General features: G+C 45.9%; 3 protein-coding genes across 3 annotated transcripts in view; 2 read left to right on the plus strand and 1 right to left on the minus strand.

Moving 5' to 3' along the window:
* phka2 (phosphorylase kinase, alpha 2 (liver)) overlaps nt 1-12557 on the plus strand; it is a 33818-nt gene extending 21261 nt beyond the window's left edge. The window contains 8 exon segments of the mRNA XM_062528525.1: nt 76-177; nt 591-709; nt 1257-1280; nt 1976-2033; nt 2035-2303; nt 3531-3758; nt 10770-10970; nt 11663-12557. Coding sequence (XP_062384509.1) covers nt 76-177; nt 591-709; nt 1257-1280; nt 1976-2033; nt 2035-2303; nt 3531-3758; nt 10770-10970; nt 11663-11836 — 1175 coding nt within the window. The 3' untranslated portion in view covers nt 11837-12557.
* LOC134070764 (7SK snRNA methylphosphate capping enzyme-like) lies at nt 7400-9164 on the plus strand. Its single transcript, XM_062527182.1, has one exon. It carries the CDS (start codon nt 7686-7688, stop codon nt 8904-8906), a length of 1221 nt encoding a protein of 406 aa, XP_062383166.1. The 5' UTR covers nt 7400-7685; the 3' UTR covers nt 8907-9164.
* A 1026-nt stretch (nt 12558-13583) lies between the features above and the next one.
* Nucleotides 13584-26053, minus strand: si:dkey-163f14.6 (signal peptide, CUB and EGF-like domain-containing protein 1). Its single transcript, XM_062528526.1, has 5 exons — nt 25579-26053; nt 23777-23914; nt 16518-16640; nt 14679-14804; nt 13584-13836 (listed from the first exon to the last, which is right to left on the minus strand). The coding sequence occupies exons 1-5, from the start codon at nt 26051-26053 to the stop codon at nt 13676-13678; spliced, it is 1023 nt and encodes a 340-aa protein (XP_062384510.1). The 3' UTR covers nt 13584-13675.
* Between the last annotated feature and the right edge of the window lie 1575 nt (nt 26054-27628).

Consider the following 27628-nt stretch of genomic DNA (forward strand, 5'->3'; position numbering starts at 1 on the left):
TCATCTTATGCTACATCAGACTAAATCCATGTGGTCTGTGTTCCTCATTCCCCCTCCATCTCTCACTGGCGGCAGGAGAGGAGGCCTCTGAGAGCCTGATGAACCTCAGTCCATCGGACATGAAGAACCTCCTCCATCACATCTTAAGTGGGAAAGAGTTCGGGGTGGAGAGGAGCGGTGAGTAGCTTGCTCTCTAGTTATTCTCCTCTGAACTCTACTCGCTCTTAACATACATACTTATCCCAGTATATAAGAACACTGTATGAATGTGATGACCTCTTAAGATGGTGTGTGTCTGTGTGTCTGTGTGTGTGTGTGTGTGTGTGTGTCTGTGTGTCTGTGTGTCTGTGTGTGTGTGTGTGTGTGTGTGTGTGTGTGTGTGTGTGTGTGTCTGTGTGTCTGTGTGTCTGTGTGTCTGTGTGTGTGTCTGTGTCTGTGTCTGTGTCTGTGTCTGTGTCTGTGTCTGTGTCTGTGTCTGTGTGTGTGTGTGTGTGTGTGTGTCTGTGTGTGTGTGTCTGTCTGTGTGTCTGTGTCTCTGTGTGTGTGTGTGTGTGTCTGTCTGTGTGTCTGTGTATGTGTGTGTGTGTTAGTGCGTCCACTTGAGTCCACTGCCACCAGTCCAGCCATCTCCATTCATGAGCTGGGCCACACAGGAGCCACCAAGACTGAGCGCACGGGCATCAGGAAACTCAAGAGTGAAATCAAACAGGTACACACACACACACACACACACACACACACACACACACACACACACACACACACACACACTAGCATGTATACGCACTACAAACAGGGAAATATTAAATGCAGTATCTGCACTGATGTTTTTGTACACTAGATTTCAGCTAACTTTGTGAATTTTAAGAAATGGATTTACCTTTATTAACAGTTTGAGAGCAACTGTCTTGTAGTTTATAAGACAATTATTCTAAATGATTTCAGACTATGTTTGTAATGTAATTGTCTCAAATGGTTTCATATGATCAGTGTGAATTCAGTCACAGGATGTCCTACAGTATATGTTCCTGTAGGAAGGGGCAATGCTGTTAAAGATGCATCATCCTGAGCTTTCACTATCTACTCTCTTCTTGAGCCTCATCTTTTTTCATACCCAGTCTGGGGAAACAAATGCTTATTTTCATACCCAGTCTGGGGAAACAAATGCTTATTTTCATACCCAGTCTGGGGAAACAAATGCTTATTTTCTGATGAGCCAGTGATCATGTGAACAACTGGTTTCCCTCTGCTTTCAGCTGGATGACTCGAGGCCTGCAAGTGTGGGTTGAGTTTGTTGCCGTATTCCTAGGCATGCTGACTCTTAATACAGCGCTAGCCCCATAACATACTACAGACTGCACCTGTTTAACTCATCATATCCACAGTGTGTAGACGCCTGGACGAGCGCTCATACCATCCCAGCTTAACACCATGAGCTCTGTTGACATTATAATCTCACGTTGCTTGGGTCTCCATGTGCCGTCTGTGCTGGGGAGGACGTCTGTGTTTTATGCAATCTTGATGATGCTTAAGAGATGTCTGCTTGAGGTTGCAAGTGTTTTCTTGTGTGCTTTGGTCTTGTGTGAATGGCGGGAACACTGGTCCTTCACTTAGACTTCATAACTGACGATGACATGACCATCTGATTATTATTATTATTGTTATTATTATGACATTACATTTATTCATAATCAGTAATGAACTGAATACGATATTAGAAACTGCAAATTATGTCTGACATGTCTAAGTGTGAGACCTCTGTTTTGAATCCTATTCTTATTTATTTGCATCTCCTCTTGTTGGCCTTCCATGGGTCTGGTGACCCCCCCTGTGCCTCCTCTCTCTCTGACCCCCCCTGTGCCTCCTGTGTGTGTGTGTGTGTGTGTGTGTGTGTGTGTGTGTGTGTGTGTGTGTGTGCGTGTGTGCGTGTGTGTGTGTGTGTGTGGTGACCACCCTGTGCCTCCTCTGTCTCTAGATCTTTAGCAGCTCCTACTCCATCAGCAGCAATGTCACGTCCCCTCGCTCTACGGTAAACCTGCACACACACCAACCTCCTCCACACACACCACCCTCCTCCACACACACCACCCTCCTCCACACACACCACCCTCCTCCACACACACCACCCTCCTCTACACACCACCCTCCTCCACACACACCACCCTCCTCCACACACACACACACACCACCCTCCTCCACACACACCACCCTCCTCCACACACACCACCCTCCTCCACACACAACCTCCCGCACACACACTATCCTACTCCATCAGCAGCAATGTCACGTCCCCTCGCTCTACGGTAAACCTGTTCTCCTGAGGAACGGCCCCGTGCACACACAACCCTCCTCCACACACAACCTCCCATCTACACACAACCTCCCATCCACACACAACCTCCCATCCACACACAACCTCCTCCACACACAACCTCCTCCACACACAACCCTCCTCTCCTCCACACACAACCTCCCCTCCACACACAACCCTCCTCTCCTCCACACACAACCCTCTTCCACACACACAACCCTCCTCCACACACAACCCTCCTCCACACACAACCTCCTCCACACACACAACCCTCCTCCACACACAACCTCCTCCACACACACCACCCTCCTCCACACACACCACCCTCCTCCACACACAACCCTCCTCCACACACAACCCTCCTCCCCTCCACACACAACCCTCCTCCACACACAACCCTCCTCCACACACAACCTCCCGTGCACACACAACCCTCTTCCACACACAATCCTCCTGTGCACTAAAACATTTAGGCCTTACTTTGAAGCGCTGAGATTCACTGGCTGCTGGTTGCCGGTATGAAACATTCTTTTTACATGTAAATATATTTACTGTATTTATGAAGGTGAAACAGTAATGTAAGGCTTTGGCTTGTACTTTTTCGCTGGCTTTACTTTGCCAGTCTGAATTTTTTTTAATATACAATATATTTAGTGTATATATGTGTAATCTAGTGTATATATAGTTATGACTAGAAACTGTAATGCACTGCTTGTTGCATTTGTCGTTACACTATTTCTTGCAGTATTACATGACAGCCCACAACCCCCAGCACTAATACATGTAATCAGGTTCTGAATTCAGAGATCCGCATTAAGCTACTGGGATGTCTGATGCGTTGCATTCTGGGTGTCATATATCTTTAATGTAAGGCCAAAGGCTAATTTTACGCTATGTATGCTATCTTGCCACTGTTTCTATGCATCTTTGCTCTGCAGTATAATTGCGTAATAGCTTCCTGCTGCCATGGGAACGCTGACTCACTTCCTGTGCTGCTCTGCTTCATTCATTTCAACATGGCCGCCTCTTTGCCCTCGTGTTCTGGCAACCTGTAATGTGTGAATACAGTATAAAAGCGTAAAACATGTCTAGTATATTAACCCCACACATTTGCCCCCCCCCTGTATTCTTACCCCACACATTTGCCCTCCCTCCCTGTATTCTTACCCCACACATTTGTCCCCCTGTATTCTTACCCCACACATTTGCCCCCCTGCAGAGATGCAGCAGCCCCTCCACCCCCAGTGGCATCCTGTCCCCGACGGGCTCTCTGGACCCCCAGCTGGCGTGGGAGGAGCGGCAGGGCCAGTGGCTCCGGCGCCGCCGTCTGGATGGCGCCATCAACCGCGTGCCCATGGGGTTCTACCAGAAGGTCTGGAAGATTCTGCAGAAGTGCCACGGCTTGTCCATCGCCGGCTACGTCCTGCCGTCCTCCACCACACGAGAGGTGCGTAGGCTACTGCAGGACATATCCACCACACGAGATGTAGGCTACTGCAGGACATATCCACCACACCACACAAGATGTAGGCTACTGCAGGACATAACCACCACACAAGATGTAGGCTACTGCAGGACATATCCACCACACCACACGAGATGTAGGCTACTGCAGGACATATCCACCACACGAGATGTAGGCTGCTGCAGGACATATCCACCACACAAGATGTAGGCTACTGCAGGACATAACCACCACACCACACAAGATGTAGGCTACTGCAGGACATAACCACCACACGAGATGTAGGCTACTGCAGGACATAACCACCACACGAGATGTAGGCTACTGCAGGACATATCCACCACACAAGATGTAGGCTACTGCAGGACATAACCACCACACCACACAAGATGTAGGCTACTGCAGGACATATCCACCACACGAGATGTAGGCTACTGCAGGACATATCCACCACACCACACAAGATGTAGGCTACTGCAGGACATAACCACACACGAGATGTAGGCTACTGCAGGACATATCCACCACACGAGATGTAGGCTACTGCAGGACATATCCACCACACCACACAAGATGTAGGCTACTGCAGGACATATCCACCACACGAGATGTAGGCTACTGCAGGACATATCCACCACACGAGATGTAGGCTGCTGCAGGACATATCCACCACACCACACAAGATGTAGGCTACTGCAGGACATATCCACCACACGAGATGTAGGCTACTGCAGGACATATCCACCACACGAGATGTAGGCTGCTGCAGGACATATCCACCACACAAGATGTAGGCTACTGCAGGACATAACCACCACACCACACAAGATGTAGGCTACTGCAGGACATAACCACCACACGAGATGTAGGCTACTGCAGGACATAACCACCACACGAGATGTAGGCTACTGCAGGACATAACCACCACACCACACAAGATGTAGGCTACTGCAGGACATATCCACCACACGAGATGTAGGCTACTGCAGGACATATCCACCACACCACACAAGATGTAGGCTACTGCAGGACATAACCACACACGAGATGTAGGCTACTGCAGGACATATCCACCACACGAGATGTAGGCTACTGCAGGACATATCCACCACACCACACAAGATGTAGGCTACTGCAGGACATATCCACCACACGAGATGTAGGCTACTGCAGGACATATCCACCACACGAGATGTAGGCTGCTGCAGGACATATCCACCACACCACACAAGATGTAGGCTACTGCAGGACATATCCACCACACGAGATGTAGGCTACTGCAGGACATATCCACCACACGAGATGTAGGCTGCTGCAGGACATATCCACCACACCACACAAGATGTAGGCTACTGCAGGACATATCCACCACACCACACAAGATGTAGGCTGCTGCAGGACATAACCACCACACCACACAAGATGTAGGCTACTGCAGGACATATCCACCACACAAGATGTAGGCTACTGCAGGACATATCCACCACACTAGATGTAGGCTACTGCAGGACATAACCACCACACGAGATGTAGGCTACTGCAGGACATATCCACCACACCACACAAGATGTAGGCTACTGCAGGACATATCCACCACACGAGATGTAGGCTACTGCAGGACATATCCACCACACAAGATGTAGGCTACTGCAGGACATAACCACCACACCACACAAGATGTAGGCTACTGCAGGACATAACCACCACACCACACGAGATGTAGGCTACTGCAGGACATGTCCACCACACCACACGAGAGGTACGTAGGCTACTACAAGACATAACCACCACACGAGATGTAGGCTACTGCAGGACATGTCCACCACACCACACGAGATGTAGGCTACTGCAGGACATATCCACCACACAAGATGTAAGCTACTGCAGGACATATCCACCACACCACACAAGATGTAGGCTACTGCAGGACATATCCACCACACGAGATGTAGGCTACTGAAGGACATAACCACCACACCACACAAGATGTAGGCTACTGCAGGACATGTCCACCACACCACACGAGATGTAGGCTACTGCAGGACATGTCCACCACACCACACGAGATGTAGGCTACTGCAGGACATATCCACCACACAAGATGTAGGCTACTGCAGGACATATCCACCACACCACACGAGATGTAGGCTACTGCAGGACATGTCCACCACACCACACGAGATGTAGGCTACTGCAGGACATATCCACCACCACACAAGATGTAGGCTACTGCAGGACATAACCACCACACGAGATGTAGGCTACTGCAGGACATAACCACCACACGAGATGTAGGCTACTGCAGGACATATCCACCACACCACACGAGATGTAGGCTACTGCAGGACATATCCACCACCACACAAGATGTAGGCTACTGCAGGACATATCCACCACACGAGATGTAGGCTACTGCAGGACATGTCCACCACACCACACAAGATGTAGGCTACGGCAGGACATGTCCACCACACGAGATGTAGGCTACTGCAGGACAGAGTGGAAGAGATGAGACTGAATGATAGTGAAAATGAAACTTATTTGTATGGTTTGAATGTTTGGAATTAAATAATGGACATTTCAAGCTAATAAAAAGGGTTCAGCATGGGAGGCTGTAGAGTTGAAAATAATGATCATAGCCGTAATACCTCAGGCAACACTGAGCAGCTTTATCTCACTAAATAATGATCATAGCCGTAATACCTCAGACTCTATATATACAGCTTTATCTCACTAAATGATTATCATAGCCGTAATACCTCAGACTCTATATATACAGCTTTATCTCACTAAATGATGATCATAGCCGTAATACCTCAGACTCTATATATACAGCTTTATCTCACTAAATGATGATCATAGCCGTAATACCTCAGACTCTATATATACAGCTTTATCTCACTAAATGATGATCATAGCCGTAATACCTCAGACTCTATATATACAGCTTTATCTCACTAAATGATGATCATAGCCGTAATACCTCAGACTACAGCTTTATCTCACTAAATGATTATCATAGCCTCTAATACCTCAGACTCTATATATACAGCTTTATCTCACTAAATGATGATCATAGCCGTAATACCTCAGACTCTATATATACAGCTTTATCTCACTAAATGATGATCACAGCCGTAATACCTCAGGCAACCTTCTGTGCGCACTGATCAGCTCTATCTTACTATAATAGTTCACTGGAATAGAAATATATAGACTCAGATCACTGACTCTCTGTTGTAAAGTGCATTATAAATTAAATGTATTATTATTAGTAGTATTATTATCCACCCTAATATGGAGACTCACTCTTAGAATTGGGAAATTCTAAGGGTGTAGTTCTAAGCCATTTTAAACAGAAGTAGGTCATTGAAGATTAGCTCAGATGGTGGAGTTTGGCTCCTCATAAATGTCCACTAATTTGTTTTTCCAAATGCTCACATAACTATAATTGTATTGATACAAGAGCTATGTTAACTCCACTGAACTAGAGAGATTTCCATGTTCTCTGTTAACGGTGTCATGTGTCAGTGGTCATACAGTATTTAGTGACGGTTCAGCATTTTGTTCCCTCACTGCTTGCCGTACTTCAGCATTGTTTACTTCCGGTTTCGCGGCTTACACGAAACAGTAACGTTGGTAGTGAGAGACATGCTTGGTGCGAACTGGCTGTCGCCGCCGCAGTACATCGACTTTACAGACTTAAATTAAACGATTTAGCGTTGTAATTTCATTACAATATAGTGGCGGCATCAGGATATAGCAGCTAAGTATTTAAGCTCCGTGTTCGTCTCGAAGAATCTCGAATGCTCTTTCTGACAAGTTAACGTAGAAGTCGGCAAACTTAACTTTGCTGTTGGGAGATCGTGTAGGGCATTTATTATTTCCAAAATAACTTTTATTCAGAAAATGGCCGAGACGGCCATCGTCAGTGTTAACTTACCACAAGAAGACAGATCAGTTGTAAACATGGGACCTCCACCGCAACAGTATCTGGAGACTGAGGCAGTCGTAGGCAGCCTCATCACTGAAGCCGCTTATTCTACCAAGGATTCCAGTAACGTTAGCAAAGTGCCGGCGAATCGAGGCCACGCACCTGCACCTGCACCTCCTCAGCCGGTCTCGGATCCCTCACAGGCACCCCCTCGTCCATGTAAACGTAAGTCTAGCAGTTGTGAAAACGGCGACAGTAGCCAAAGACCAGTGACTGTAAAAAAGCAGCAGCAACCAAAGAAGAAAAAGTTCGAATATGGCAATTACAGCCAGTATTATGGTTACCGCTACTTGGGACTAAATGATGACCCGCGCTTACGGGCTTTCAGACGTGAGTGGTTCCAGGGAAATACGGTGCTTGACATTGGATGCAACGCCGGACATGTCACACTGTTCATTGCCAAGCACTGGAGGCCAGGTAGAATAGTTGGGATGGACATTGATGGTGGGTTGATCTACACTGCAAGACAAAATATCAAACGCTACCTTTCAGATACACAAGCCAAGGAGGACAGGGATAACATTAAAGATGCCGGTGCTGCTGTAGGTGAGGTCTCTGTGAATTCCTTAAACGCACAGGTGAAGGAAGCTGAAATGGAGAACATCTCAGGGGACCAAGAAGAGGCCCACTCCCCCCCTCTCGTGTCTGGAAATGCCTCCGTGTCTGTACCTCTCCCCCACACACCCAGTAACCCCCCGGGGAACTTCCCTGAGAACGTGTGCTTTGTTCGTGCTAACTATGTCCTGGAGAGCGAGCAGCTCCTGCTGACCCAACGGGAGGAGTACAACGTGATCTTGTGCCTCAGCGTCACCAAGTGGATTCATCTGAACTGGGGTGACGCCGGTCTCAAGCGGCTCTTCCGTCGAGTGCACAAGCATCTTCTGCCTGGAGGGCTCTTTATCCTGGAGCCCCAGCCCTGGAGCTCGTACAACAGGAGAAGGAAGCTCACAGACACCACCTCCAAGAACTACACGAGCATCCAGCTCAAACCAGATCTGTTCGCCTCATACCTCACGTCTGAGGTGGGCTTCAGCGGCTACAAGCTCATAGGAACACCTAAGAGCTCATCGCAAGGCTTTGAGAGACCCATCTATGTTTTTCACAAAGATAACACACCTTCAGAACAAGTTGTATGATGTTTTTCAAGTGTCTATTTCATGATCCAAGTGAGGATGTCCTACAGATGTCTGTGTGTACATTTTATGTTGGATAACTGGATAAAACTGTGTACTTTGCACTTAACTGATGCCTTATTGATCTCCAGAGAGCTAGACATGACCGACTATGTCGTTGAATGTTGTACTTAAATGAATACTTAACTTTAAGCATTGTTGACTGCTACCAAAAAGTGTTCCTGGTTTTCTGTTCATTAAATTTTTTTGTTAAACCTTGAATGGGGAGTTTGTCACACACACCCACAGTTTAAATAGATAATAATTCAATAATAATAATAATAATAATAAAACATCTCTTTAGCACATTTGTCACTGTACTATATAAATGTGCTATATAAATAAACTTGACTTGACTTGTACAAGTTTGTTGCCACATGGAAAAAGTGTGTTTTTCTATGCACTTGTGTCTGTGGTCAGAAGATTCAACTCTCCAGATCATCACAATAAGAGGCTTGATGTCCTACCCGCAATGTATGGTCACTATACTACTACTATACTACACTATACTATACTATACTATACTATACTATATTATACTATACTACTCTATACTATACTATACTACATCATCATCAGGTCCCTATTCTACACAACCACACTAGCAGCTACTGTGTTCCAGTGGAATTGTATCAGCTTGCATTTATCATATTAGCACGTTTTTATAATCAGTTACTTTTTGAAATATTTAACATACAGAGGCAACAATAAGCTGCTGGTAGTAATGTAGTAGTATTATTGTTACGCAAGGTCTACTTTGCAATGTTGCTTGAATGCAGCCGTGGCCTACTGGTTAGGGCTTCGGGCTTGTAACCTGAGGGTTGCCGGTTCTATCCCCGACCAGTCCACCACGGCTGAAGTGCTCTTGAGCAAGGCACCTAACCCCTCACTACTCCCCGAGCGCCGCTGGTTGGGTAGGTAGCTCACTGCTCTGGGTTGTGTGATTCACCTCACTGTGTGTTCACTAATTTGGTTCAATTGGGTTAAATGCAGAGAACTGAATTTCCCTCACGGGATCAAAAAAGTATATATTCTATTCTATTCTATTCTGAATGTTATTCCTTATTTTAGGAATAGTGTTAAGTCACTTTGGAAAGAAGTGACTGCAAAATGAGTTAATGTTATTGTAGGAGCGTGTTTAAATAAATTTTACCAATGCCTGTAATTTATAACATGACTGAGGGGGAGATAAAGTTTGTTTAATAAATGTTATAAATGCCTGTAATTTATAACATGGCTGAGGGGGAGATAAAGTTTGTTTAATAAATGTTATAAATGCCTGTAATTTATAACATGACTGAGGGGGAGATCAAGTTAGTTTAATAAATGTTCTATAAATGTTGTGATCTGTACAGATGACTGAGGGGGAGATCAAGTTAGTTTAATAAATGTTGTGATCTGTGCAGATGACTGAGGGGGAGATCAAGTTAGTTTAATAAATGTTGTATAAATGTTGTGATCTGTGCAGATGACTGAGGGGGAGATCAAGTTAGTTTAATAAATGTTATATAAATGTTGTGATCTGTACAGATGACGGAGGGGGAGATCAAGTTAGTTTGATAAATGTTGTGATCTGTGCAGATGACTGAGGGGGAGATGAAGTTAGTTTAATAAATGTTGTATAAATGTTGTGATCTGTACAGATGACGGAGGGGGAGATCAAGTTAGTTTGATAAGTGTTATATAAATGTTGTGGTCTGTGCAGATGACGGAGGGGGAGATCAAGTTAGTTTGATAAGTGTTATATAAATGTTGTGATCTGTGCAGATGACGGAGGGGGAGATCAAGTTAGTTTGATAAATGTTATATAAATGTTGTGATCTGCAGATGACGGAGGGGGAGATCAAGTTTGCGGTGCACGTGGAGTCGGTGCTGAACCGCGTGCCCCAGCCCGAGTACCGGCAGCTGCTGGTGGAGAGCATCATGGTGCTGACGCTGGTGGCCGACATGGAGATCCAGAGCATCGGCGGCATCGTGCACATCGACCGCATCGTGCACTCGGCCAACGAGCTGTTCCTGCAGGACCAGGTAATGTGCTGGCGTGGTGCACTCAGCTGTTCCTAATGTGCTGGCATAGTGCACTCAGCTGTTCCTAATGTGCTGGCATAGTGCACTCAGCTGTTCCTAATGTGCTGCCATAGTGCACTCAGCTGTTCCTAATGTGCTGGCATAGTGCACTCAGCTGTTCCTAATGTGCTGGCATAGTGCACTCAGCTGTTCCTAATGTGCTGGCATAGTGCACTCAGCTGTTCCTAATAGTGCACTCAGCTGTTCCTAATGTGCTGACATAGTGCACTCAGCTGTTCCTAATGTGCTGGCATAGTGCACTCAGCTGTTCCTAATGTGCTGGCATAGTGCACTCAGCTGTTCCTAATGTAGTGCACTCAGCTGTTCCTAATGTGCTGGCATAGTGCACTCAGCTGTTCCTAATGTGCTGGCATGGTGCACTCAGCTGTTCCTAATGTGCTGGCATAGTGCACTCAGCTGTTCACTGATGATGGATGCAATGGTATTAATGTATAATATGTAGAAAGGACGTATAAAAGCTAAAGTGTTTTTACCAGTGATGCTGTTGTGTTGCATGTTACATCTGTACAGGCAAATGTTAGTGTTTTGAAGAGCATGTTGCCAGTCACATGTTTGCAGTGCTGTTTTTAGGTCACTGACAGTTCTTCTAAGTACCATTTCTTCTCGTTCTCTCGTTTCCGTGGTGATGCCAGATTGCCCAGGGGGCGTGTGAGTTCTTCCTGGAGAAAGACACGGCCACCGGGATCTGCAACTTCTTCTACGACAGCGCCCCCAGCGGGAGCTATGGCACCATGACCTACCTGTCCAAGGCCGTCATGAGCTACGTGCACGACTTCTTACCCAACACCACCTGCTTAATGCAGTGAGGAGGGGAAGCTCTCCCAGCAGAAGCACCACGGCCAGTATCAGCTACACAGTAGACCAGTCAGATGATGTTCACACGTCAACCTTCAGTTTAACCACCATTTGTTAATGTCAATGGAAATACAAGAATGTGTGTCATTGTTAATACTAACTGGGAAACAAACAACAACAGTACAGGTGACCTTATATAGTGATATACAGTACAGGTGACCTTATAGAGTGATATCCAGGTGACCTTACAGTATACAGTACAGATGACCTTATAGTGATATACAGTACAGGTGACCTTATAGTGAAATACAGTACAGGTGACCTTATAGTGAAATACAGTACAGGTGACCTTATAGAGTGATATCCAGGTGACCCTCTAGAGATACAGTACAGGTGACATTATAGTGAAATACAGTACAGGTGACCTTATAGAGTGATATCCAGGTGACCCTCTAGAGATACAGTACAGGTGACATTATAGTGAAATACAGTACAGGTGACCTTATAGAGTGATATCCAGGTGACCCTCTAGAGATACAGTACAGGTGACCTTATAGTGAAATACAGTACAGGTGACCTTGTAGTGATATCCAGGTGACCTTATAAAGTGATTTGAATGCATTTATGCATGTAGATATAGTTCATATGTTTGTGTATAACCACCCTCTTATGCAATGCATAATCTATGTCTGGCTTTAGCGTATGTGTGTGTGGTGTCAAACATGTCCATTGTACTGTACCTGTAAGTTGTGCATTTGAAATCGTGTATAATTCCAATTCAGACTAATCCATCTACATTCCATTGTTTTTGTAGGGCCTTCCTAAGCTAACCAACTACTGAGTCAGTATAGCGCAACTACTGAGTCAGTACAGAGCAACTACTGAATCATACAGTGCAACTACTGAGTCAGTATAACCAACTACTGAGTCAGTATAACGCAACCTCTGAATCATACAGCGAGACTACTGAGTCAATATAACTACAATGAGAAATACAATGAAACCTCCTCCGCTATTCAACACAAGCAGTTAAGATAAGACTGCAGTGAAGGACTGTAACAGCATGTGGGATGGAGCCGTTATAAGGATATATACTGTAGGATAATAAGACTGCAGTGAAGGACTGTAACACCATATAAGGATATATACTGTAGGATAATAAGACTGCAGTGAAGGACTGTAACACCATATAAGGATATATACTGTAGGATAATAAGACTGCAGTGAAGGACTGTAACACAATGTCACTGGTAGATGTATCAGAAAGGCAGAGGAATTCTTGTGACATGATTTCATCCCGAGAGAGCAGAAATCAAAACTCATGATGTCCCATAGTTTGGGTTACACAGGTCAGTTAATAATCGAACATACAAGACTATGTTTCTGTGTTCGTTTATTCTGTGGGTTACTGTCATAGCATATCATGGCTTTTGTGGGTTATTTAAATGTAAATGTAGTTTATATTAACACAGTATGTGAAGGACCTTCATTTTCTAAACTGAAGAGCACTTGATGAATAGCAGTCATGTTCTATGGCTGTTGATAAATGTCTATCATTCAACAGAGAATCAATATATTTATATGTATTTGACAGTCACTGATTTCATATTTTATCTGTTGTTTCAGACCATTTATTTAAATATGATTTTAGAAAACCTGATAACCGACAAATATCATGTAACTGATTTATGTAACATTATTTAAGACATGATTGTAAAATAACAAATATGCAACACAAAGAATAACAATAAATATGACTTACAGGGCATAATGTGGTGGTTGGTTTGAATGGTATTTTGTTAAGTTTTTTTATTATTATTATTATTATTAGAATGAGTGTCAGAGAAATACTAAGTAGAGGTTTCGGGAGGTTGTGTTGCTATGGCCAGGCATAGTTTGCGGTTGGTCGGAGAGATGCGATGAGATTCTGGGCACACACATCTGTAGCCTCCTCGCATATTCCTGCAGCCATGAGAGCATCCTCCGTTACTGGACTGGCATTCATCAACATCTGCAGAAGAGCGTTTACAAGAGTTATTAACCGCATGTGGCTCAGAAGAACATTCAAAAGAGGTAACCTCATGTGGCTTAGAAGAACATTCAAAAGAGGTAACCTCATGTGGCTTAATTGTAGGATGTTGATGCATGCAGTGTACGTTCAAAGATAATGCAGTTGTGATGGAAATACTTCAGTCCACAAGTCATCTACTCACTTAAACAATTGCAGCAGCAGAATTAACATGCCTGTGCTGTACAAGGAGACATTTTTAGAGTCCAAATATCCTGTTGGGTTTGTACACACACTCCTGCACACACACATACCTGCACTCACACACACCCCAGGCTTACCCCTGCACACACACACACACACACACACACACACACACACACACACACACACACACACACACACACACACACACACACACCAGGCTTACCCCTGCACACACACCCCTGCACTCACACACTCCTGCACACACACACACTCCTGCACTCACACACTCCCCTGCACTCACACACTCCTGCACACACACACCCCAGGTTTACCCCTGCACTCACACACTCCTGCACTCACACACTCCTGCACACACACACTCCTGCACACACACACACCCCAGGCTTACTCCTGCACTCACACACACCCCAGGCTTACCCCTGCACACACACACCCCAGGCTTACCCCTGCACTCACACACACCTGCACTCACACACTCCTGCACTCACACACACTCCTGCACACATACACTCCTGCACTCACACACTCCTGCACACACACACTCCTGCACACATACACTCCTGCACACATACACTCCTGCACACATACACTCCTGCACACACACACCCCAGGCTTACCCCTGCACTGGCGCCCGTCGGTGTGCTGTCGGAACCCTCGTGGGCAGATGCAGCGGTGAGATCCTGAGAGGCTCACACACTTCCACTCGCACGCCGGCTGCCCTGACGACACACACTCACTGATGTCTGCCAAGAGGGCACACGTTAGAGACACACACACACACACACACACACACACACACACCACACACACACACACACACACACACACACACACACACACCACACACACCACACACACCACACACACCACACACACACACACACACACACACACACACACACACACACACACACACACACACACACACACACACACACACACACACACCGTGAGGGTTAGGGCAGAGAATACCCGTACAAATTAGATGGATTCAGCACTCAGAATACCTTGATGCTCTTGTAACGGTATCGGTTCTTGTATCGGTTACTCCTTCAGTGATGCATGCTGGGTAATGCACAGCTCAGTAATGCACGTCACTTCTTTTCAGCCGAGTTTGCAGCTGAGGCTGCTGGAGACCAGACTAAACAGCAGCTGGAGACCAGACTAAACAGCAGCTGGAGACCAGACTAAACAGCAGCTGGAGACCAGACTAAACAGCAGCTGGAGACCAGACTAAACAGCAGCTGGAGACCAGACTAAACAGCAGCTGGAGACCAGACTAAACAGCAGCTGGAGACCAGACTAAACAGCAGGTTAGGCTGCTGGAGACCAGACTAAACAGCTGCTGGAGACCAGACTAAACAGCAGGTTAGGCTGCTGGAGACCAGACTAAACAGCTGCTGGAGACCAGACTAAACAGCAGCTGGAGACCAGACTAAACAGCAGCTGGAGACCAGACTAAACAGCAGATTAGGCTGCTGGAGACCAGACTAAACAGCAGCTGGAGACCAGACTAAACAGCAGCTGGAGACCAGACTAAACAGCAGCTGGAGACCAGACTAAACAGAAGGTTAGGCTGCTGGAGACCCTGGCGTTTCAGGGACTAAACGATTAAAAGGCCTTTCTGTGCATGCTGATCACTGTTCACATCCATTACAGACTCACTAAATCACGTGGGTATGTTTTCATACAGACTCACTAAATCACGTGGGTATGTTTTCATACAGACTCACTAAATCACGTGGGTATATTTTCATACAGACTCACTAAATCACGTGGGTATATTTTCATGGAGACTCACTAAATCACGTGGGTATGTTTTCATACAGACTCACTAAATCACGTGGGTATATTTTCATGGAGACTAAATCTAGATCTATGGAGTGGATGATTGAAATATTCGATACACATATACAAAACTGCTCATTTGAAATCATCTCAGACTCCTCATTTTTAAATCCTCTTTAGAGAGACTCACCCTTGTACAGTACAGGTGACCTTATATAGTGATATACAGTACAGGTGACCTTATAGAGTGATATCCAGGTGACCTTACACAGTATAGGTGACCTTTATAGTGATATCCTCTTTAGAGAGACTCACCCTTGCAAGTGTGTCATTTTTAAATCCTCTTTAGAGAGACTCACCCTTGCAAGTGTGTCATTTTTAAATCCTCTTTAGAGAGACTCACCCTACACACACTACACACACTACACACACTACTCACCCTACACACACACTACTCACCCTACACACACTACACACACTACTCACCCTACACACACACTACTCACCCTACACACACTACACACACTACTCACCCTACACACACACTACTCACCCTACACACACTACACACACACTACTCACCCTACACACACTACACACACTACTCACACTACTCACACTACACACACTACTCACCCTTGCACACACACACAGAAAGAGAGACTCACCCTTGCAAGTGTGTCCGTCTGTGTGGAGCTGGAAGCCTGTTCTGCAGCTGCACCTGAAGGAGCCGAGTGTGTTGACACACACCTGCTGACACTGGTGGCGCTCCTCCACACACTCATTTACATCTACACACACACACACACACACACACACACACAGAAAGAGAAATATTACAGTCAGCCTGTCAGTGGCCGTATTGGCAGAGAGGGGGGAGATGAAAGGTTACCATAGAGACCATGGACCATAAACAACTCCAGCTCCCCCTCCTCTCCTCTGCACCTGCTTGCCGATAAAAGCATCACCTCATCGCCATGGATACCCCCAACACACTGCCTTTCATGTCGAGGGGAACGGAGACAAGGCGCTCTTTGATGACATGGCTGTTGTTCTTGCATACTGAGCTGCCAGAATCCACAACACGTGTCTGGAGAGTGCATCTACGTATGCGTAACCATAGATATATAAAGCTTTATATATCTATATGCGTAACCATAGATAAAGCTTTATATCTATATGCGTAACCATAGATACAGTATATAAAGCTTTATATCTATATGCGTAACGTGATGAGCTGCTCGAGCCACAACATGTCAAACATCTGCTGCAGTCATGGGAGGACTATTCATCCATCATCCACTCTCCTACAGAGACCACACATTCATCCATGCTTATAGAAGAAGATATATGTGCTGGAACCACACATTCATCCATGCTTATAGAAAATACGGTGTCCTCCATAAATATTGGAACACATGCTAAAGTTCACTATAAAGAGGAATATAAAATCATCTTTTGGAAATTTATCTTAATGCCAGGACATATCCAACCTTTAAGGACATCAATTTTCTTTGTGAATGAATAATGTATCATAAATAAATAAATGTTTTCCTTAAAATACAGGGGTCATGAGTGTTGGAACCCCTATGTGTTAAAATTCCCATAGAGGCTCGCTTTTTTTTTTTTTAAATGCCAGAACTGGTTCCAGGACACTGCACCCTAATAAAGTCCCCTTGGCCTTTGGAGTTAAAATAACCCCACATCATCACATACCCTTCACCATGCCAAGAGATAAGAGATTGGCATTTGGCATTGCCATTGATCCTGGATCCATGAAATAACATTTAATTTTGGCATTTAAAAAAGAAAAGAACAACAATCTGCCTGCCGCTATGAGAAGTGTTCAACTCCTGGTGGTGAATGCAACGTGCATGTTCTCCATGACGACATGAACTGACTGCTGCTCAGTGTGTGTGTGTGTGTGTGTGTGTGTGTGTGTGTGTGTGTGTGTGTGTGTGTGTGTGTGTGTGTGTGTGTGTGTGTGTGTGTGTGTGTGTGTGTGTGTGTGTGTGTGTAGTGTGTGTGTGTGTAGTGTGTGTGTAGTGTGTGTGTAGTGTGTGTGTAGTGTGTGTGTGTGTGTGTGTGTAGTGTGTGTGTAGTGTGTAGTGACAAGTGTAATTTTATTGACAATTTCAACCTTTTCTGGAATCGCAGGGAATATTTCAGACCAAAAAGCACAGAGCTGAGTTGGACTGGAGCCAAGATCTTAACACAGAACTATCACCTCTCTCTCTTGCACCCAACATTTTCTCTGCCAACCTTGAGCCAAGCCTCTGATAAGCGCTCAGTAGCCACACAAACGGAACAAACTGAGGACATCAACATGCAGACCTTGGAGAAACATAAACAACCAGAACAACAATGCCCAGCCACGTCCACTGGACATGATAAGATGGGTGCTGCTAAAATGATTCATAGTAAATCACTGGCGTCAAACTCTGTGAAATCTCAGCAAACAAATGGATGTCATGAACAGGAGAAGATAGCACCTATCAAAGCTGTTGGAAGGCTATCAGAAAGGAAGGGTCATGTACCAGTGCCCCTCCCCACCTCCGTTGACTCCTTGCCACCACAAAGCCATAACAACATGGAACACACTACTGGAATACTTGCTAATAGTGAAGCAACAAACCCCCCAGGACCCCATCTGGCAGATGGAGACTCTGGACTTTTATTCCTTGATTTCCCATCACTACACACACCCAATAACCACCCCACCCAATCCAACTACCCAGGCCACCCAAACCCACCTAATATCCCATCCCAATCCCTTCCTCATCATTCCACCACCCAAACAAACTCCACAGGATCCCCCACATACCCGTCACCATCCCCACTCAAGCACATGATGTTCCCTGCAACAATGGAGAGACTGCTACCAGCAGCCAGGCAGATTTTCAACAGCCCAAGACCTTCAGCACTGAAGCGCAGTGCACCTCCACGCCCTCCCCCTCCGCATGCAAAAGGATCACCTACGCAGCAACAACTTCATGAGAGTATTGTATGATATTCTGTGGGTCCCTGCAATAGAAATGGTAGTGACAGTAGTTTTGAGAACATGCCGGGACCCAGTAAGCCTATGTCATTTTCTATTCCTGTTCTGACAAGTAATAGAAGACTAGCACATCGAGCCTACAGGGTAAACCAGTCAAATCTCCTACCTGTACCACTACAGCCTCAGATTTCCCCAGTGGATCATAGCTCCCCAACTCTTACAGCAAAACTAGCTCTCCTAAACATCAGATCTCTTTCAAACAAATCATTCTTAATTAATGATCTTATTTGCACATACAACCTTGATTTTTTACTCTTAACTGAGACATGGTTAGACCAAGCAAACAGTGCTGCTACCCTCATCGAATCTGCTCCACCAAATTTCAGTTTTTTGAGTGCTACCAGAGCAAATAAAAGAGGAGGGGGGATAGCTACAATTTTCAAGGCATCCTTTCAGTGCAATCAGTCATCATTTGGTGAATTTACTTCATTTGAATATCTGTGTGCAAGCATTAAGTCTTCTCCTCAGATTTTACTACTGACTATTTACAGGCCTCCAAAACATTCAGCTAAAGTCTTTCTTGAAGAGTTTGGTGAACTGCTATCAGTCATTTGCATAGAGTTTGACTGTCTTCTTATATCAGGGGATCTAAACCTACATGTGGATAATCCTGAAAACAATTATGCCAAGGAATTCATTGCACTAATCGACACTTTCTCCCTAACACAGCATATACAGGAGCCAACACACTCTCAAGGCCATACACTCGACCTCGTTATCACAAAGGGTCTCAATGTCTCCACAGCTGTTAAAGACCTGGCGTTATCTGATCATTTCTGCGTGTTCTTTGATGTGTCTATGTCCCCACACAGTCAGAACAGATCTATGTTGGTAAAAAGGAGAATCATAAATGATAAGACAAGTGTTCTTTTTGAGCAAGCACTCTCACAGACATCAAGTAATTTGTCAGACTCAGTAGAAGACTTATTGGATCACTTTAATGCAAAAATGGCAAACATTATGGATGGCATTGCTCCCTTAAAATCCAAGAAAGTTAAGGACAAACAGAAAGCACCATGGAAGCAAAATCCAGCGGTTAAACTCCTAAAAAGAGAGTGTAGGAAGACTGAAAGAAAATGGCGTAAATACAAACTTCAGATCCACTATGACATCCATAAAGACATGCTCCGCACATATAACTTTGAAATGTGCAAAGCAAGACAGTCTTTCTTTTCTAACATCATCAGTAGGAGTTCAAATAACACTCGTGTTTTATTTTCCACTGTCGAAAAGTTAACAAATCCTCCCTCACAATTAGTGCCCGAACTTCTCTCAACTAATAAATGCAATGAGTTTTCATGTTTTTTTTAAAGGTAAAATTGACAAAATCAGACTCAATATATCTGCTAAATTACTCATTCAACACCCGGAACTTCCAGCTACAAATAGAGGGAAACTTAACTTGATGTCAGAGTTCAATTTGATAGACTACGAAACACTTGAAAAAACAGTACAGATTCTCAGCTCCTCCACGTGTGTCTTAGACACCCTGCCTACAAATTTCTTCAAAACTGTTTTTCACCTTATAGCCTCAGATGTCCTTCACATTGTAAATACATCACTGCTGTCTGGCACTTTTCCTAAGTCACTAAAAACAGCTGTTGTAAAGCCACTGCTCAAGAAGAATAACCTGGATGCCTCCATTTTAAACAATTACAGGCCCATATCCAATCTACCTTTTATTGGCAAAATTATTGAAAAAGTAGTCTTTAATCAACTAACCACCTTCCTAACATCAAATGGGTATTTTGATTACTTTCAGTCTGGTTTTCGGGCAAATCACAGCACTGAAACAGCTCTCATTAAGGTTTTCAATGACATACGTCTCAACACAGATTCTGGTAAAACATCAGTCCTAGTGCTACTGGACCTTAGCGCAGCATTTGACACTGTTGATCACAATATTTTACTACACAGACTAGAACACTGGGTTGGATTTACAGGCATAGTTCTAAACTGGCTCAAATCATATCTACAAGAAAGGAGCTTCTTTGTTGCCATCGGCAACTGTACCTCAACACCAACATCCCTGACCTGTGGTGTTCCCCAGGGGTCGATCTTGGGGCCACTATTATTCAACCTCTATATGCTCCCACTTGGACAAATCATCCAAAATAATTTGATTTCATATCATAGCTATGCAGATGACACACAAATTTACTTAGCTCTGTCACCAAAAGACTATGGTCCCCTTGAATCTCTATGTCAGTGTATAGAACAAATCAACACTTGGATGGCTCAAAATTTTCTTCAGCTGAACAAAGAAAAAACTGAAGCAATTATATTTGGTAAAAAGGAGGAAAGGATTAAGGTTGCCACTCTCCTTGAAACAAAAGGATTGAAAGCAAAGGATACTGTTAAAAATCTTGGTGTATTAATCGACAGTGATCTAAATTTCAACAGTCACATGAAAATGATAACTAAATCAGCTTTTTATCACCTCAAAAATATTGCCAAACTGAGAGGGCTAATGTCAAAACATGACTTAGAAAAACTCATTCATGCATTTATCTCTAGCAGGGTTGATTACTGCAATGGGCTTTTCACAGGCCTTCCTAAAAAGACTATCAAACAGCTTCAGATAATTCAAAATGCAGCAGCTAGGGTTCTCACAAAAACAAAAAGAACTGAGCACATTACTCCAATTCTTAAATCTCTGCACTGGCTTCCAGTATGTCACAGAGTTGACTTTAAAACACTACTAATTGTTTATAAATCAGTAAATGGAGCAGGACCTAAATACCTATCAGACATGTTTCAGCAGTACACACCTTCTCGTCCTCTGAGGTCTCAGGAGAAAAACCTCTTAGTAAAGCCTGCTGTTAGAACTAAACATGGCGAAGCAGCTTTTAGCTGCTATGCGGCTCAGCTTTGGAACCAACTTTCTGATGACATTAAAAAGGCCCCAACTGCAGCCTGTTTTAAATCTAGACTTAAGACCAAATTGTTCTCAGATGCTTTCTGCTAACTGTCTCTTAATTACTCCATCTGGAGTCTTTTATGTTAATTATTCCTTATTGATTTGATCTTGATTTATGCTTTGTTTTTATTTTCTATTATGATCTTTTTATTATTATTATTATTATTATTATTTTTATTACTATTACTCTTTGCCCATCTATGCTTTTATCTGCTATAATTACTGTTTGGTTTTTGTTTATGTAAAGCACATTGAATGACCTCTGTGTATGAAATGTGCTATATAAATAAACTTGACTTGACTTGACTTGACTAGTGTGTGTGTAGTGTGTGTGTGTGTGTGTGTGTGTGTGTGTGTGTGTGTGTGTGTGCTCAGTGAAGCCAAGGCAGGTCTGGTCCTGCCTGATCTGTTCCCAGTCCCCTCTCCCTGCTAAAGCACTTAGTCTCCATGGAAATGGCTCCACCTGTCAAAGGGAGCCTGTTAAAGCCATAGATATGTCTATGGTTAAAGGGAGCCTGTTAAAGCCATAGATATGTCTATGGTTAAAGGGAGCCTGTTAAAGCCATAGATACTGTATGTCTATGGTTAAAGCCATATCTCCCTGGGCCAGAGCTGCCTCCTGCCTGCATGCATTTATGTGCTAGTGATACTTTGGAAAAATATAGCGCTGGAACTACAAGTTAGGACAGGGCGCTATTTGCACAGTAGGAGAATGAATGCTACTGAGTGGCATCTATGTGTGTGTGTGTGTGTGTAAGAAAGAATGCTACTGAGTGGCATCTGTGTGTGTGTGTGTGTGTGTGTGTGTGTGTGTGTGTGTGTAAGAAAGAATGCTACTGAGTGGTACCTATATTGTAAAGTTATCGCGCCGTCAGTCATCCCTGCCTCTCCGGTGGAGAGGGACGGCAGGATGTGTTTCCCAGCAGCCAGTGAGTGTGACATGCGTCCACTTTGTGCTCTCTCGTGCAGCCAGTGAGTGTGACATGCGTCCACTTCGTGCGCTCTCGTGCAGCCAGTGAGTGTGACATGCGTCCACTTTGTGCTCTCTCGTGCAGCCAGTGAGTGTGACATGCGTCCACTTCGTGCGCTCTCGTGCAGCCAGTGAGTGTGACATGCGTCGACTTCGTGCGCTCTCGTGTCGTGACTCGCCTCTTTACCTGAACCGCCTTCATGATCACCGTGACAGCAGGGTCAGGGTTGAGAGGTCAGTCTTAAAGTGTCTCTCTTTATTAAGCCAAGAACCCACAAAAGAAACAGCTGTCACAGGACAGGTTCCAGGGTAGGCCATGGCCACACACACACACACACACACACACACACACACACCCTTTATCTTCACCTGACTAAATAATGAATAATGACTCCCTCAACATCAGCGTTGTGTGTGGGTGGGAGCGTGCAGTAGACTGTAGGTTGCGTGTGTGTGTGTGTGCAGTAGACTGTAAGTTGTGTGTGTGTGTGCAGTAGACTGTAAGTTGTGTGTGTGTGTGCAGTAGACTGTAGGTTGTGTGTGTGTGTGTGTGTGTGCAGTAGACTGTAGGTTGTGTGTGTGTGTGTGTGTGCAGTAGACTGTAAGTTGTGTGTGTGTGTGCAGTAGACTGTAAGTTGTGTGTGTGTGTGCAGTAGACTGTAGGTTGTGTGTGTGTGTGTGTGTGCAGTAGACTGTAAGTTGTGTGTGTGTGTGCAGTAGACTGTAGGTTGTGTGTGTGTGTGTGTGTGCAGTAGACTGTAGGTTGTGGCTTCAATTCACGGCAGGCCGGCAGGCCCTTGTGCAAGACCCGGAGATGTGTGTATGTAATGAGGGCTGTGTGTGTCTGTGTGTGTGTGTGTGTGTGTGTGTGTGTGTGTGTGTGTGTGTGTGTGTGTGTGTGTGTGTGTGTGTGTGTGTGTGTGTGTGTGTGTGTGTGTGTGTGTGTGTGTGTGTGTGTGTGTGTGCGAGCTCCTCTCACCTCTGCAGGTGCGCTGGTCGTCCAGCAGCATATAGCCCGGTCTGCACCGGCACAGGGCCCGGTTCTGCACCCGGTTGTGTGGTCCAGCGCTGCACAGCTGAGAGCAGCCCCCGTTATTCAGCGCGCACGGCCTCACCGCTGAGGAAGAGCACAACGGGCCAGAGGGTTACCAAGGTCACCAGGAGGGTTACCAAGGTCATCAGGAGGGTTATCAAGGTCATCAAGAGGGTTATCAAGGTCACCAGGAGGGTTATCAAGGTCACCAGGAGGGTTACCAAGGTCACCAGGCGGGTTATCAAGGTCACCAGGAGGGTTATCAAGGTCACCAGGAGGGTTATCAAGGTCACCAGGAGGGTTACCAAGGTCATCAGGAGGGTTATCAAGGTCACCAGGCTTGGATCGGTTTGAACTGATCATTACAAATGCGCACAGATCTGAGTGTGTTCTCAAAGACTTGCCCAGCCACAGGATGTGATGTTCCTGCAGCACCATGTGTGCCCTACATAGTTGCTGGTGCCGTGGGACTCGGGCGGCTCCCGCTGCAGCATGTGGGGAGTTCAGTCAGACAGCGGCGCTGAGCTGATGTGTTCTGCAGACAGTCTGAGGTATCGCTGCCACTTCCTCCATTCATCTCCCTTGCTGACGTTAAAACAGCCACAAGCTCACTCTGTTCACGCTGCTCACCTGCTCCAACACGTGGAGGAGCGGGAGCTGACCATGTGCTCAGCCTGGCACACGTTCACCACACAAGGGGATTTCATGTTTCTGTACAAATCTCCCCAACAGCAAGGGGCTCTGAAGGTCCCATCAGCACAGAGAAATGTAAACCAATCGGATAATACTGCAACTGAAATCATGCATTCTTCAAACCACAATCTGGAGCTGCATCTAAAAATCAACTCACTCTCCATTGCAAATGAGCCAGAGCTATGAATATTTGAGCAAATGAGATGGTTTGATAATGATGGAAATGTGTCCTCTGATAGTAGTATCTATTGTAGTAGTATACTGCATCCTCTGATAGTAGTATCTATTGTAGTAGTATACTGCATCTTCTGATAGTAGTCTCTATTGTAGTAGTTTACTGCATCCTCTGATAGTGGTATCTATTGTAGTAGTTTACTGCATCTTCTGATAGTAGTATCTATTGTAGTAGTTTACTGCATCTTCTGATAGTAGGATGCAGTCTCTTCAGGCAAAAAGCGTTGCTTAATGGATCCATGTATACAGGCATGCTGGTGTCTTACCCTAACCCTTACCCAGGCATGCTGTTGATGGAAGCTAAATGAACACATGTATATCTTACCCAGGCATGCTAGTGTCTTATCCAGGCATGCTATGCTTCTTACCCAGTCATGCTAGTGTCTTACCCTAACCCTTGCCCAGGCATTCTATGCTTCTTACCCAGGCATGCTATGTGGTGCTAGTGTGGTGCTAGTGTCTTACACAGACATGCTGGTGTGGTGCTGGTGTGGTGCTGGTGTGGTGCTAGTGTCTTACCCAGGCATGCTGGTGTGGTGCTGGTGTGGTGCTGGTGTCTTACTCAGGCATGCTGGTGTGGTGCTAGTGTGGTGCTGGTGTCTTACCCAGGCATGCTGGTGTGGTGCTAGTGTGGTGCTGGTGTGGTGCTGGTGTGGTGCTAGTGTCTTACCCAGGCATGCTATGTGGTGCTGGTGTGGTGCTGGTGTGGTGTTGGTGTGGTGCTAGTGCCTTACCCAGGCATGCTGGTGTGGTGTGGTGCTGGTGCTGGTGTGGTGCTGGTGTGGTGCTGGTGTGGTGCTGGTGTGGTGCTGGTGTCTTACCCAGGCATGCTGGTGTGGTTCCACTCCATGTGCCGTTCTGCTGGCAGTAGCTGTGCACGTCCCCATTGGCCAGTGTGTAACCAGGGTAACAGGCGTACTGGATGTAGTGTCGGTACTGCAGCCGGCCCGGCTTCTCGATCGTACGGAAATAGAAGGTTCCGAGGGCAGGCAGCGGAGGGTATGGGCACACCGGCCTGCCTCTTCTGATTGGCCGCTCAGACGGGCGCACTTCGGGGGAAGCTTCTAGCTGGTTGGAGCTGCTTGGAGCGTCTCCATGGCTACACACGGCCAGGCTGCATCCTGCATGTGTGTGGCTGGGAGAGCTGCTGGTGGGGAGTTTTTGCGTTCTCAAGTCCAGTGGAGTCACAGCAACAGGGTCCCTTTCAGGTCCATGGGATTCTTTATGGCCATGTTTGGGGTCAAAGTTCAAAGGAGTCTCCACGCTGCCCTTAGGGCTGTCTGCTATTGTTGCCATGGCGATTAGCACATGTGCACTTGGTGAGCTGCTCTGTGTGTGTGTCTGTTGACTAGTGAGTCCCAGTGAGTGTGTCTGTTGACTAGCGAGTCCCAGCATGTGTGTCTGTTGACTAGCGAGTCCCAGCATGTGTGTCTGTTGACTAGCGAGTCCCAGCATGTGTGTCGGTTGACTAGCGAGTCCCAGCATGTGTGTCGGTTGACTAGCGAGTCCCAGCATGTGTGTCTGTTGACTAGCGAGTCCCAGCATGTGTGTCGGTTGACTAGCGAGTCCCAGCATGTGTGTCGGTTGACTAGCGAGTCCCAGGGCTCTTTCTGCCTCAGGCTTGATTTGGACAGAAAGAGGACCTGAAAGAGGACCTGTGGTCTCTACAGCACTGTGTTGACTGTAGTTGGCAGAACGAGGACCTGTGGTCTCTACAGCACTGTGTCGACTGTAGGGGGGAGTAGGAAGTTGTGGGGGGTATGTATCTGGAGTGTATTTATTTTGGGCATCCACAGCAGGTAGGAGTCCACCTGTGTGTGTTTCTGATAGGAGTTCACCTGTGTGTGTTTCTGATAGGAGTTCACCTGTGTGTGTTTCTGATAGGAGTTCACCTGTGTGTGTTTCTGATAGGAGTTCACCTGTGTGTGTTTCTGATAGGAGTTCACCTGTGTGTGTTTCTGGTGATAGGAGTTCACCTGTGTGTGTTTCTGATAGGAGTCCACCTGTGTGTGTTTCTGATAGGAGTTCACTTGTGTGTGTTTCTGGTGATAGGAGTCCACCTGTGTGTGTTACTGATAGGAGTCCACCTGTGTGTGTTTCTAATAGGAGTTCACCTGTGTGTGTTTCTAATAGGAGTCCACCTGTGTGTGTTACTGATAGGAGTCCACCTGTGTGTGTTTCTAATAGGAGTTCACCTGTGTGTGTTTCTAATAGGAGTCCACCTGTGTGTGTTCCTGGTGCTGTAGGAGATGGGTCCTCCTCCGCGTCACTTTGATTCTGCAGTAGTGCGTCAGCTCTTGTTGGACCAGCGGTGGACCTCTTAGGTGCCTGGCCATCTATTCTGGACTCTGCCAGCCTGGTGCCCATGGCTGTTGGCAGAGGAGGCGTCACTGTGGGTGAGACAGAGACAGAGCCAGGCGTGGAGAGGCTGGCAGTGGTCACCATCTGCTGGGGTTGGGTGAGTTCCTCAGTGGTCACCATCTGCTGGGGTTGGGTGAGTTCCTCAGTGGTCATCTCAGTGGTCACCATCTGCTGGGGTTGGGTGAGTTCCTCAGTGGTCATCTCAGTGGTCACCATCTGCTGGGGTTGGGTGAGTTCCTCAGTGGTCATCTCAGTGGTCACCCTCGGTTGGGTGAGTTCCTCAGTGGCCTCCAGGTTCCAGACCCCAGGGCTCAATTCCCTGTGTGCTGCTGTCTTCTGAGGCCACAGCTTCTTCATCGGTTTCCTCTGTAGTGGTGCCATCTTGGGCTTCACCAGCAATCCTTCAGAGAGGGGGGACTTGGGTAGGGAACCCACCAGCAGGTAGGCCTCCTTAGAGGCGGTGTTGTGGTGAGACTTCACATGGTCTTTCAGGTTGGATTGAGGTCTTGG

The sequence above is a fragment of the Sardina pilchardus genome, chromosome 23 (genome assembly GCF_963854185.1).
Source record: "Sardina pilchardus chromosome 23, fSarPil1.1, whole genome shotgun sequence".
Lineage (NCBI taxonomy): Eukaryota > Metazoa > Chordata > Actinopteri > Clupeiformes > Clupeidae > Sardina > Sardina pilchardus.